Source organism: Crinia signifera, chromosome 2, assembly GCF_055691185.1.
Source record: "Crinia signifera chromosome 2, ASM5569118v1, whole genome shotgun sequence".
In the NCBI taxonomy this organism is placed as follows: domain Eukaryota; kingdom Metazoa; phylum Chordata; class Amphibia; order Anura; family Myobatrachidae; genus Crinia; species Crinia signifera.
The window spans coordinates 283253454-283266453 of NC_139218.1; the positions used below are offsets into that span (position 1 = coordinate 283253454).

The window sequence follows — 13000 nt, forward strand, 5'->3', positions numbered from 1 at the left end:
CTGTTTGTGGCACACTAGGGCACAAAACCACACCACTGTCCTAGTTTTCTAAGATTTCTGCTCGCACCCCGGGAGAGGTGAGATCAGAAATCCAATCATGTTAGCAGCAGGCTCAATAGAATAGCTCCGTGGGCTCCCTTCTAGTGCTATTTCCTGCACACTGTATTGAATCGACCCCATTGTGTCTTGTGCACTTCACATGCTGTATCTAATTGACAATATATGCATAGGGTTGTTTGTACGATAATATAGTGAAAGTCTGAATACTGGTACAATGTACCATAGCTACTAATCAATAATGCACATACAGATATGCTGCAATAAACAGCCCCGCTTAGCATGCCACAGGCTCCGTGAGAGACTGATAGCACAGGGCATTTTTTGGTTTTTCAAAAAATGCGTCATGGTTGCAACACAATGTGACTAGGACGAATGAGGAGATTGCTGATTTAAATTCACATGGGAAAGACAAAGTAGTCTCTGTATCTCTATATGAAGTGCTAAAGTGGTTAGAGCTTCATTCCATGCAAGGTTCCATTGTGCTTCATATGCCTACTCATTTGCGCGCACACACAAATGTCGTGCAGTATATCAAGTTAATCGGCATACTCTACTGTATTCTGGTTGCATATCCATGTGACTTATGGTGCCCACGCATGGTAAGATGTGTGCTAGGTGCGATGTAAGCCTATACAATGTGTACTATGCGATTTGGAATGTACTTACTATGCTATTTATTTATTACCAGTTTCTTGTATAGCGCATACATATTCCGCAGCTTTACAGAGAATATATGAACAGTCACATCAGTCCCTGCCCCAGTGGAGCTTACAATCTGTTCCCTACCACATGTACACACACACACACACACAGACATTCTAGGGTTAATTTGTTGGAAGCCAATTGACCTATCAGTATATTTTTGGATTGTGGGAGGGAACAGGAGTACCCGGAGGAAACCCACGCAAGCACGGGGAGAATATACAAACTCTGCACAGTTAGAGCCATGGTGGGAATTGAACCCATGACCTCAGCGCTGTGAGGCAGTAATGCTAACCATTACACCGTCCATGCTGCCCCAATGCTGCGATTTGAACCACATGTGAATTTTAAACTACACCCGATTTTTACAAAACCACAATAGTCCATTACATGGTGCATGTGAGCTAACTTCGTTCCAAAAATACATGCACATACTATTTTGACTTGTGATATTGATTATGTGGAAGCGCGTTTTGCATCACAAAGGCAAATAAATATGGTCCAATTTTAACTGAAAAATCAAATTGCATACGATTGCACAGTGTGGGGGAACCATAAGATAAATTTTTGGTAAAAAAGACTTCTGGGGTTACATAGGCATTTCCTGCTGTGAGGTGTAATGAGGCTAGATGCATGAAGACTCATCTGTATGTCAGTGACTGGTACTGGGGATTTAAAGCAGCACTGACATTAGGTTTGTTATTCATTTACCAGAGAGGAAAAACTAGCGAGTGCTTTCTATTACAGAATAGATATTTGACATTGCATAACCTTGTTGTCTTCCTCACTGCAGGCTACTGAAAGTATTCTAGTTATGGGGTCAGTCTGGGCTGATTTTAGACTTGCAGTGTCCAAGTCCCAGAACTGGGCGGGTGGCTGACGTCCTGTGACGTCAGCCGCCCACCCCCGGAAGACAAGAGTCCGTCTGCATGGGGATGCCCAGCGGTTTCCTGGTACACCCATAAAACACCTGTGACTGCCCCCTGCCGCCTCCATACCACCCCCCTCACCCCTGTGCGAGTGCCGCAGAGCCTATGCAAGTCTGCAAAGGTGCCTGCACAAGCGAACATGGGCATTTGCAGGAGAGAAACATCGATCCCCAATACAAACACGCTGGGAACTGAATCAACCAGAATGAGGGCCTATATCTTTTTGGGTGCCGGATGACTCACCGACAGTCAGAATCCTGACTTACACAGGCTGTTTTCACCCGTGGGGGTCCATGATCTCCATGGAGGTAGAATAGAATTGGTGGCGAATGCAGCTAAACACCGAGCCCGCAAGGGGCTTTAATGCTCCCCTTTTAGGCTCCTGACTGTCGAGATTGTGATGTCTGAGAAACAACCGTCTGACTCCAGAATGTCAGTAATACCATACCCATACTTTTATTAGTCTTGATGACTAGAAGTCTAGAGTCTACTTTAAGAATAGCAACTACTACGGCTTTATATTCCATAATGGGCAGTACGGATGGTGTAATGGTTAGCATTACTGCCTCTCAGTACTGAGGTCATGGGTTCGTTACCCACCATGACCCTAACTGTGTGGAGTTAGTATATTCTCCCTGTATTTGCATGGGTTTCCTCCCACAATCAAAAAATATACTGGTAGGTTAATTGGCTCCAAACAAATTAACCCTAGAATGTCTGTGTGCTTGTACATGTTGTAGGGACTATAGATTGTAAGCTCCACTGGGGCAGGGACTGATGTGAATGTTCAAATATTCTCTGTAAAGCGCTGCAGAATATGTATACGCTATATAAGAAACTGTTAATAAATAATACATTTTTGTTCCTGGAGGTTCAACACATGGTTGGATACATTCCAAAAGATTTATTTGCGGTTATAGAACATTTCTTTTAATTGAAGAAAATCCCTCTAATTGTTCTACACCAGTGGTTCCCAAACTTTTTGAATTGCGGCACCCTTAAGTATCAGAATATTTTTCACGGCACCCCTAGGCCAAAAGTTCGTTACTGATATTAAGTAAGGTGTGATTAAAATGTTTTCCTTAGGTCCAGTTATGTGGTGAGAAACATGATTCACTTCTGTTTACCCACATATTCTTAATTGGAAGCCACAAGCACTGATTTGGACTATTTCATTGGCCATAAATAATTTGAATTGGTTCTGGACCACCAACCTGAGGCACCCCTGCAAGTGCTCAGAGGCACCCCAGGGAGCCTAGGCGCACAGTTTGGGATCCACTGTTCTACACACTATAAAGTGGGGTACAAAGCAGATGATTTTTGGATTTGGTTATATTAAGTCTGAGACTCACCCAGAGCATTGAAAGACTTAGGTGCCCTCTGTGATCAGTGGTGTAGCAGGAAGTAAACAATTGCACTCTGAGGAACTTTTGCAATCAAAATGTATTAATATAAAAAAATGAACCAATGTTTCGGGGTTGGCACACCCCTTTGTCAAGGTGAAAATTGAATCCCTTATATCCTTGACAAAGGGGCGTGCCAGCCCAGAAACGTTGGTTAATTTGTTTAATACATTTTGATTGCAAAAGTTCCTCGGAGTGCCATTGTTTACTTCCTTGTGTGTGTGTCATTGAAGACTGCACACAGTTTTCTCCTGTAGCAAAGGTTTGTATTTGTGATGCACAGTTCATAAAAGATAAATATTCACACTCACCCTCCTGTAGACAGAATAGTGGAAGAACCAGCACTCCAGGTATAAAGATCCAACATAATTTTATTAAGGCATATGAGAAATGTATATACACGGCCCTTTGTACATTTCTCTCATGCCTTAATAAAATGACGTTGGATTTATATACCTGGAGTGCCGGTTCTTCCACTATTCTGTCTACAGGAGGGTTAGATAGAGACAGACAGCTGGCGGCACTCACAGGACTTGCAAAATGAAATGATACACAGACCCACAGTCTGGCAGCAACGTTTCGATCTTTACTGATTTTTTTCAAGCTTGCAAAAGATCAGTAAAGTTCCTGTGGAGGGTCCTGATGCGTCCCACGATGTCCTGGTCTGTCCCCTTTGCTCCAGCTGCAGCTCGATCAGCACAGCAGCTGCACAGGGAGCCCGGCTCTACAGTGTGCGCCGAGACCCGACTTCCGGGTAACGGCACCGCGAGAGTACCATCTCCCGGCGTCACGATCTCAGCCGGCTGCTGTAGGCTCTACTCCTGGCTTGGAGGAGACTTGATGGTGATGTGAGTATGCTGGGTGCAGGTTTATTGAAATGTCTACAACGCGTTTCGGGCTTGAGGGGGCCGAAAGGGGATTGGTGTAGGTAGCTGCCAATCAAGGTAGAATGGATGGTTCCGCCCCTTACTCGAAGGTGCTGTGGAAGCTGTTGCACAGTGACAATTCATTAGTTGCTAATGTAGCAAATGTTTGCAGTGATCTTGGATGGTTTGGTGATTGGTGTAGGTAGCTGCCAATCAGCAGGTAGCTGACCGTGCTGTGGAAGCTATTGCACAATGACAGTTCATTAATTGCTAATGGGGCAAGTGTTTTGTGGTGATCTCGGATGGTGAGGTGGTCATCCAGTTAATTTTGAATGATGAAATAATTGTCAAAATTAGTCTCTAATGAACATTTATTAGGATAATTCATTGTTCAGTATTGTGCCGTAGGTATATGATGAAGTATTCCCAAAATTATTTTATTTTAATGGGATAACATCACTTTACATGAGGCAATGTTCAAATGTTTGTTCCAAAGCCAGGTGTCAATTTTGTTTTCTTGTGCTTAATATGCCCAACAGCAGCAGGTTTTGCAATGTTAAGCAAATAAACTTGACTAAAGTACTAGGTATGGTGTGAAATGTACAGATTTTACCACAGGAGGCTGCCAGAAGAAATGTTTCTCCTGTAGCTAATACAGTAGGTGCCCAAACAGCAACAATTGAATAACTTCAGAGCCAATTCCAATTTTCTTTACTAAACTGTAATTTTGTTTGAATGCTAGAAGTTATTTTTTTCTTTCTTTCTTTTCTTTAGGTACAGCCAAAGAGAGAAGAACCGCGTACGCCTACTTTAAGCCAGAACATTCCAAAATTCTATTTTCCTAAAGGGTGCCCAAAAGAAAATATTAATGTGGATAATATAATTTCAAAGATTGAGAACACTTTTGCTGTTCTTCCGAATGAGAAGGCAACACTTGATGATATGGGGAAAGTAGCTAAGGTATTCCATGTTAACATTTTAGTTAATTTAAGCAATAGGGGGTATTCAATGTTGGTCAATATTTCCGACAGGTGGAAATATCGTCCATTTTTGACCATGGGTAGAATTTGCATTCACCTATTAATGTCAGTGCCTTTTCTCCAACTGTCGGGAAAAAAATGACATGCCAATCCCGAGGTTTTAGTTGGAAACAGATTCTAATTCAACAGTTTAGCGTCCGTTTCCTTCAATTTTGCTCAGACTATGAAAATTGTTGAATCTGGGGGGCAGTGGGCATCTGGAAAGGGAGCCTGTCGGCAGAGGCTGCTGTATCAGTACTAATACTGTAACTGTGGCCGCTGCTGCAGAGAGCTGACAGTCGCTGGATGGAGCTGGGGGGAGGTGACAGCCGCTGGATGGAGCTAGGGGAGAGCTGACAGCCGCTGGGGGAGAGCTGACAGCCGCTGGATGGAGCTGGGGGAGAGCTGACAGCCGCTGGGGGAGAGCTGACAGCCCCCCCTTCCCCGATGCCTTCATCGGACGCAGCTCCAGTATCCGCTCTGATAACACGACCGCTGCTGACAATTTTTTAAGTTGTCGAATCTAAAAGACTTCCATGCTGTCGGAAAAGACCGACATTGAAGTGTCTGTATTTCCACCAGTGGAAATATCAACACAGATTGAATTCCCCAATGTGGAACTTATTTGTATTGTAAAGTAATGTATTATGCATTAGCACACGTTATGTATTGACTATTTCTATTTTCAAACCACTAGCTGATCCCAAATTTTCACTCTTTTTCACTAACGTCCTATGGGATACTGGGAATGGTCTTAAGACATTGGGTATTAGAGGGTATCCGCAGGAGACAGGCACATCTATAGCTTTGAAGCTGGGTGTACTGGCTCCTCCCCTCTGATTCCCCACCCAGGAACCAGTTTAGAAAAATGTGCCCTCAGGAGAGGATGCACACGGCTGGAGCTCCAGAGAGTTTGTCTTCAGTTTATTTTCTTTTATTATTTTGGGGTTACTGTGTTGGACTTCACAGTATCCCTGCTTCGAGGGAGTCAGTTGAGGAGGGTTCAGCTGCAGGCCTCTTAAGGTACCGAGCTGTCCCTGCTGCAGGACCACTGTCCTGAGTGGGTGTTTGTACTCACCGGCATTGCGCTGCAGTGATACTCACCCCCAGCGTGCCGCACACTCCTGACACAGTCCGAAGACGTCTGTGGTGAGTAGAAACCGGGGTCCCCACAGTGGGGTACCCCGGCTCATCGTGCGGCAAGATGGCGGCGGCAGACGCGGTACCCTGCACAGGGGCTGCGCAGACCCTCCGTCACAGACTGGCTGCGGGTGACAGTCCCTGGGCTACCAGGGCAGATCCCACCACAAAACGCTGTTCAGTGTAAGGGCGCCATTAAAACTGACAGCCAGCGCCAGTATAAAGATCAGTGAAGCCCCTGCGCCATCATAGGGGGCGGGGCTTCAGCGGAGCGAGGCCAGAGCTCTGAGCGCGCATACACTACTTCCTGCTTCTCCCTGGGCGCCATTACTGCCTCCAGATCACTCCTCAGCGGTGAGGTGTTGGACAGAGGAAATCTGCAGAAAACAGCAAGTGTATTTAGCGCTGAAATCGCTTAATTGATCACACTGTTCTGTGTTATGCATGTTACCAACTCCTAAAATAGGAGTTCAGGTTGTACAGGGTGTGCTGGTCTCCTCAGTGTAATCTGAGCGCTCCCCCACGGGCTGGTTAAGCTACACACTTCCAGTGATAGAGCTCACCCATATATAGCTGCTATACACTGCACATTGATTTTATTATATATATATTTCATTGTGATTGTGGTGTGTTTGTGGAAAAGGGTTATTTATTCCTTCAACATGGTGAGGAAATTAACCTGTCTCATTTGCAGCAGCAAGTTTGTGCCTAAGTCCACTTCACAGATTACCTGTGAAGAGTGCATGTCCACTCAAACAGGGGTTTCACCCCAGATCAGTGGTACTCCTCAATCAGACTCGCAAGAGCCTGAGTGGGCTGCAGGCATTAAAACCATGCTGCAGGCAGTGTCAACTCAATTGGCTGCAAATACAGTGCAGACCAAACAGGTGCAGCAGGACTTATCAGTTCTAGCCGCACGGGTGGATAATATGAATCCCACCACGGGCCAGTCACGGAAGCGTGCTGCGACCGCCATGTTGCCTGATTCAGATGATGATCTGCAGGCGGGTGACGACACGGATGATAACGTGGACGACGGGGCTCTGATCCCTGATTCACAATCATCCCTCAGGGGCCCGGAACCTCTTATTATAGCAATAAGAAAAGTTTTAGACCTTCCCTTAGCAGACATGCAGGAAGGTGACCCGTTTTTTGGGTCCCAAAGGAAACAGCAGATTGTTTATCCTGAACAAGTTGACCTTGATGAGACGTTTAAGGAGGCTTGGAAACAACCTGAAAAGCGTTTCCAACTGTCTAAAAGGTTTAAGTCCAACTTTCCCTTTGATCCCATCACTAGAGGGGTGTGGGAAGAGCCTCCGGTTGTGGATGCATCAGTGTCCAGACTGTCCAAGAAGGTGGTTCTCCCCGTGCCAGGGGCAGCAACACTGAAGGATAGTACAGACAAAAAACTGGATACTACCCTTAAGTCCATGTCCAGTTGTTGGATGGCAAAGTCCATTTATACATGGGCTTCTCAAATCCAGGAAGGCATGCTGGCCGATATGTCACTGGCGCAAGTTGGAGAGAGACTTCTCCATATCCAGGATACTGCAAAGATCCTTTGTGACACTCAAAAGGAGCTTGGAGCTATAAATGCTTGCTCTTCCGCAATGGCGGTTTCGGGTCGCAGGGCCCTCTGGTTGAGACAATGGGTAGCTGATCCAGAGTCCAAACGTAGTGTGGAAAATTTGCCTTTTAAGGGAGAAAAGTTGTTTGGTAGTGAACTTGACGACCTTATATCCAAGGCTACAGCCGGCAAGTCGACTTTTCTGCCGACGGCTTCCACTCACGCTAAATGTTCAGGGGCATACGTCCCAGTCCTTTCAGGCTTCTCAGTCCTTTCGGCCTTCCAGGCCCAGGCAGAGGGCGAGAGGCTCCAGCTCGGCCGCCAGAGGGGGCCGTGGTAGGTTCAGAAAGCCCGCCAACACAGGATCTCAGGATCGTGCCGCTAATGCCTCCACCTCTAAGCCTGCAGCATGACTCGGGTTCCGACCCTGGAGTCACTTGCGAGGTGGGGGGTCGCCTGTCAGCTTTCAGCCAAGTGTGGTCAGTCTCTCACCTGGATTCCTGGGTGAGGGATCTTATTACCAACGGCTACAGGTTGGAATTCGAAAGGCCTCCCCCTCACAGGTTCTTCAAATCAGGTCTGCCGGCCCTACAGGCAGATCGGGTGAATCTGCAACAGGCGATACAACGCCTACTGACGTCACGGGTTATCACACCTGTCCCATTGGAGGAACAAGGAAGGGGTTACTACTCCAACCTGTTCCGGACGGCTCGGTACGCCCCATTTTAAATTTAAAGTCACTAAACCCTTTTTTAAGGGTTCACAAATTCAAGATGGAGTCCCTCAGGGCAGTAATAGCAAGCCTGGAGGAGGGAGAGTTCTTAGCATCGTTGGATGTGAAGGACGCCTATCTCCACATACCAATTTGGGGTCCACATCAGGCTTTCCTGAGGTTTGCGTTAAAAGATTTGCACTTTCAATTCAGAGAGCTGCCGTTCGGCCTGTCGTCAGCACCGCGTGTGTTCACAAAGGTGATGGCAGAAATGATGGTACTGCTCAGGAGGTCGGGTGTCAACATTATCCCCTACCTGGACGACTTGCTGATCAAAGCAAGGTCGGAACAGGTCCTGCTGCAGGATATAGCAAGAACCAGACAGGTTTTATCCGAGCATGGGTGGATCCTAAATATCCCCAAGTCCTCTCTGACGCCGTCGCGTCGTATCCTCTTTTTGGGAATGTTCCTGGACACAGAGTTGAAAAGGATTTTCCTCCCTCGGGAGAAGATGGAAGCCATACAATCCCTGGTGAGGGTGATTTTGGCAAAACCTCAGGTGTCGGTTCACCAATGCATCCAATTATTGGGCAGGATGGTGGCCACCTTCGAGGCCATTCAGTTCGGACGCTTTCACACCAGGGTGTTCCAACTGGATCTGTTGTCAAAATGGTCGGGCTCCCATCTCCTGATGTACAAGAGGATTTCTCTGTCGCATCAGTCCCGGCAGTCCCTTCTATGGTGGACTCAGGAGTCGAACCTGCTTGCAGGTCGGAGAGATTTGGCATCCAGGATTGGGTGCGACTCACGACGGATGCGAGTCTGCTGGGATGGGGTGCTGTGACCATGGACAGAACCTTTCAAGGTCAGTGGACTCGGTGGGAAGCGAGACTCCACATCAATATCCTGGAGCTGAGAGCTGTATACTATGCAGTGTTGCAGGCCCAGGATCTCCTCCAAGGTCGGGCGCTCCAGATACAGTCCGACAACGCCACAACTGTGGCCTACATAAATCGCCAGGGAGGCACGAAAAGCAGGACTTGCATGAAAGAAGCTTCCAAGATCCTGGCTTGGGCGGAAATGTACGTGGTGGCTCTGTCGGCCATCTTTATCCTGGGTGTGGACAATTGGGAGGCGGACTTTCTGAGCCGTCACGCCCTCCACCCCGGGGAATGGAGCCTGAATTCACAGGTTTTTGCAGCAATTGTGGACCGTTGGGGCCAGCCATCGATAGATCTGATGGCATCCCGGTTAAACCACAAGGTCCCCAAGTACTGCACAAGGACCAGGGATCCCTGCGCAGTGGCGATAGACGCCCTGACAATTCCATGGGTGTTTCCCTTGGTGTACCTATTTCCGCCCATACCACTGCTGACAAGGGTTCTAAAAAGGGTTCGAAGTCAGGGAGTGGAAGCCATTCTGGTGGCTCCGGACTGGCCAAGAAGGGCTTGGTTCACGGATCTACAGAGCCTGCTGATCGAAGATCCTTGGCCCCTGCCTCTAAGGAGAGATCTACTCACACAGGGCCCTTGCGTCTTCCACGATTTAGGGCGGCTACGTTTGTCGGCATGGAGGCTGAGCGGCAAATCTTAGCTCAGAAAGGTCTGCACTCATCAGTTATCACCACAATGATTCAGGCCAGAAAGCCGGTAACAAACACCCACTACTACAAAATCTGGAGAAAGTACGTGGGTTGGTGTGAGGAGCAGAAGGTCCCCCCAGCAAAGTTTAACCTAAACAGGTTATTGTGCTTCTTACAAGCGGGATTGGATTTGGGTCTCCGTCTGGGCTCATTAAAAGTCCAGATTTCGGCCTTGTCCATATTCTTCCAAAGAAAATTGGCTGTCATCCCGGAAGTACAAACATTTCTTCAGGGAGTGCTTCACATCCAGCCTCCCTTTGTACCTCCTACACCACCTTGGAGTTTGGACGTCGTCCTAAACTTCCTTCAATCCTCCTGGTTCGAACCTTTGGAGTCGATAGAATTGAGGTATATTACCTGGAAGGCGGTGGTCCTTTTAGCCCTAGCCTCGGCTAGGAGAGTGTCTGAATTGGGAGCCCTTTCCTGTAAGAGTCCCTATCTAATTTTTCACTCAGACAGAGCGGAGTTGAGAACAAACCCGCGATTCCTCCCTAAGGTGATTTCTTCTTTTTCACCTTAATCAGCCCATTGTAGTCCCGTCTGCGTCTAGTTCACCGGATATTCCGGTATCCCTGGATGTGGTGCGTGTCTTGCGTGTTTATGTCCAGAGGACTTCAAGTATCAGGAAGACAGATTGTCTATTCATCCTGTATGACGCACAAAAGAAGGGACACCCTGCATCTAAGCAATCCATTGCTAGATGGATTAGGTCTACAATCTAACAAGCCTATGTGACGGCAGGCCTGCCAACACCTTCTGTTTTAAAGGCTCATTCCACCAGATCGTTAGCCGCATCCTGGGCGGCTGCTCGGGGTGTGTCAGCTCTGCAACTCTGTAGAGCTGCTACATGGTCGGGGCAACACACCTTTGTAAAATTTTACAAGTTGATGCCTTAGCCAAAGAGGATACCCAGTTTGGGCAGGCAGTACTGCAGCAGTCTCCGCACGTACCCTCCCTTTCTGGAAGCTTTGGGACATCCCCAATGTCTTAAGACCATTCCCAGTATCCCATAGGACGTTAGTGAAAATAGGAATTTAATACCTACCGGTAATTCCTTTTCACGTAGTCCTTATGGGATACTGGGCGCCCGCCCTGTGCGGGGGTCTGGCTGCAGCTTTATTTCTGCTTATTAAAGTTCAGAAGTTCATTTTATTGTCTTCTGGTTATAAGGTCTAGTTCAGTGACCTTTGTTAAAGAAAATCCACCTAGTTAGTGGTATTATAGTTGTTTATTATTTTTATGAATGCGGGTGTGCTGGCATGAATCTCACCACACAATTCACACTTATGTTTACATAGGTGACATATAAGTTATTCCTCTCATATGTTCATTCTCCTTCGGGCACAGTTTTTCCATTAACTGGTTCCTGGGTGGGGAATCAGAGGGGAGGAGCCAGTACACCCAGCTTCAAAGTTATAGATGTGCCTGTCTCCTGCGGATACCCTCTAATACCCAATGTCTTAAGACCATTCCCAGTATCCCATAAGGACTACGTGAAAAGGAATTACCGGTAGGTATTAAATTCCTATTTTTTTTGTATAGTGGAAATCACATTACACAGATACAGATACCTGCCAATTGTCAGCCATATATCATCCCTGTTGTCTGGTGCACTTTGGCAAGATAATGCTCATTGTCTTGTTACTATCCATACTGTAATACTCTCCACCCACCACTTATCTTCAAGTGGGTTGCAGATGGGGCCTTCTCCCCTTTTCAAACTTGTCTACTGTAGATGCTCTGGGGTCATCAAGAGGTTGAGCGTTCTGTAATAATATACCCTAAATGACCTTGGACCTGCAGACCAGCACTAGTGGGGCTATGCAGGCCTATCAACAGTTATGACATGTCCTTTTACCCCTTTTACCATGGTAGAGGCAAGCCAGTCACCTATGCTAGAATAAGCTCTAAATGTTTTTCTAAAAATGATAGGGGTTGGGTGGGATAGGGGGGGGGGGTGACAGAGGGGGGCTTTAGAGGTGCTGCGCAGGAGGGCAGGCAACTATGGTTATACCCCATATATTTGCTATAAGGTTCTGACGATGGAGGATTTGCTTATGTACTTGTAAACAGTAATAATTAGTTTGCACTTATTGTATATTATACATTCTGCATCTGTCAATTGTACAACTCCTTTATTATTACCTTTGCATTATAGTGATGGAACACTGAACCCAAATGGGGTGCGATTTGGAAGCTCAGAAATATACAATATAGGACCTATATTGTATATTTCTGAGCTTCCAAATCCCACCCCATTTGGGTTCAGTGATCCATCACTATAATGTAAAGGTAATATTAAAGGGCCCGGAAAATTTCTGGGCATACCACCCAAGGGGTCCAAATAGACCACACCCCTTTTTTTGGCGCGTGCATGTTGTTGGCTCTTTAGCTTGACTACAGATTTTTTTCGGCTCTTTACCTCTGACCGGTTAGCCACTCCTGATCTATGTGATTACGTTTAAAAATCCACAAGGTTTTTCGTGTAAGACCTTCCATCTTTATCTTTGGAAGGGTCAAAATTTAAATGTTGAGTAAAGTATTTTTAAACTGTTTTAATATTTGCAAAAAAAAAATACGTTACCTCTTGGTCTCTTTCTCTTCCCTTTTTTATCTTATCTTCTCACAATTTTTTCTTATTTCTTTATAAAAATTGTTAAAAAGAATCACGTTTTTATTGCACCACAAATGATTTTTTTCTATTTTATGTGTGTACTTTTATGCTTCTATGTTATGGAGCTATTTCTATTTTGTATTGTGATTCACCAATAAACAAATGTTGAAGAAAAAAAATTAGAACGTGCTTTTGTTTATCTATTCATGAACATTGTTAAGCAGTTCTACAGGCGGCCTGTGCCAGAATGCCCTAGTGGGATGTAAGCCCGGTAAAGTGCAGAAGACAATTGCAGCTCACGTGATTAATTGGAGGATTTCAGTGCTTATGCTGGCCTGTCTTCTAT

At 46.2% G+C, this 13000-nt stretch overlaps 1 protein-coding gene across 2 annotated transcripts in view; it reads left to right on the forward strand.

The window, feature by feature from the left end:
- LOC146057469 (serine/threonine-protein phosphatase 2A regulatory subunit B'' subunit beta-like) overlaps positions 1 to 13000 on the forward strand; it is a 76088-nt gene that overhangs the window by 43165 nt on the left and 19923 nt on the right. For both annotated transcript variants that reach the window (XM_083168733.1, XM_083168734.1), the window contains one exon: positions 4735 to 4920. In XM_083168733.1, coding sequence (XP_083024859.1) covers positions 4735 to 4920 — 186 coding nt within the window. The remainder of the gene's footprint in view (positions 1 to 4734; positions 4921 to 13000) is intronic.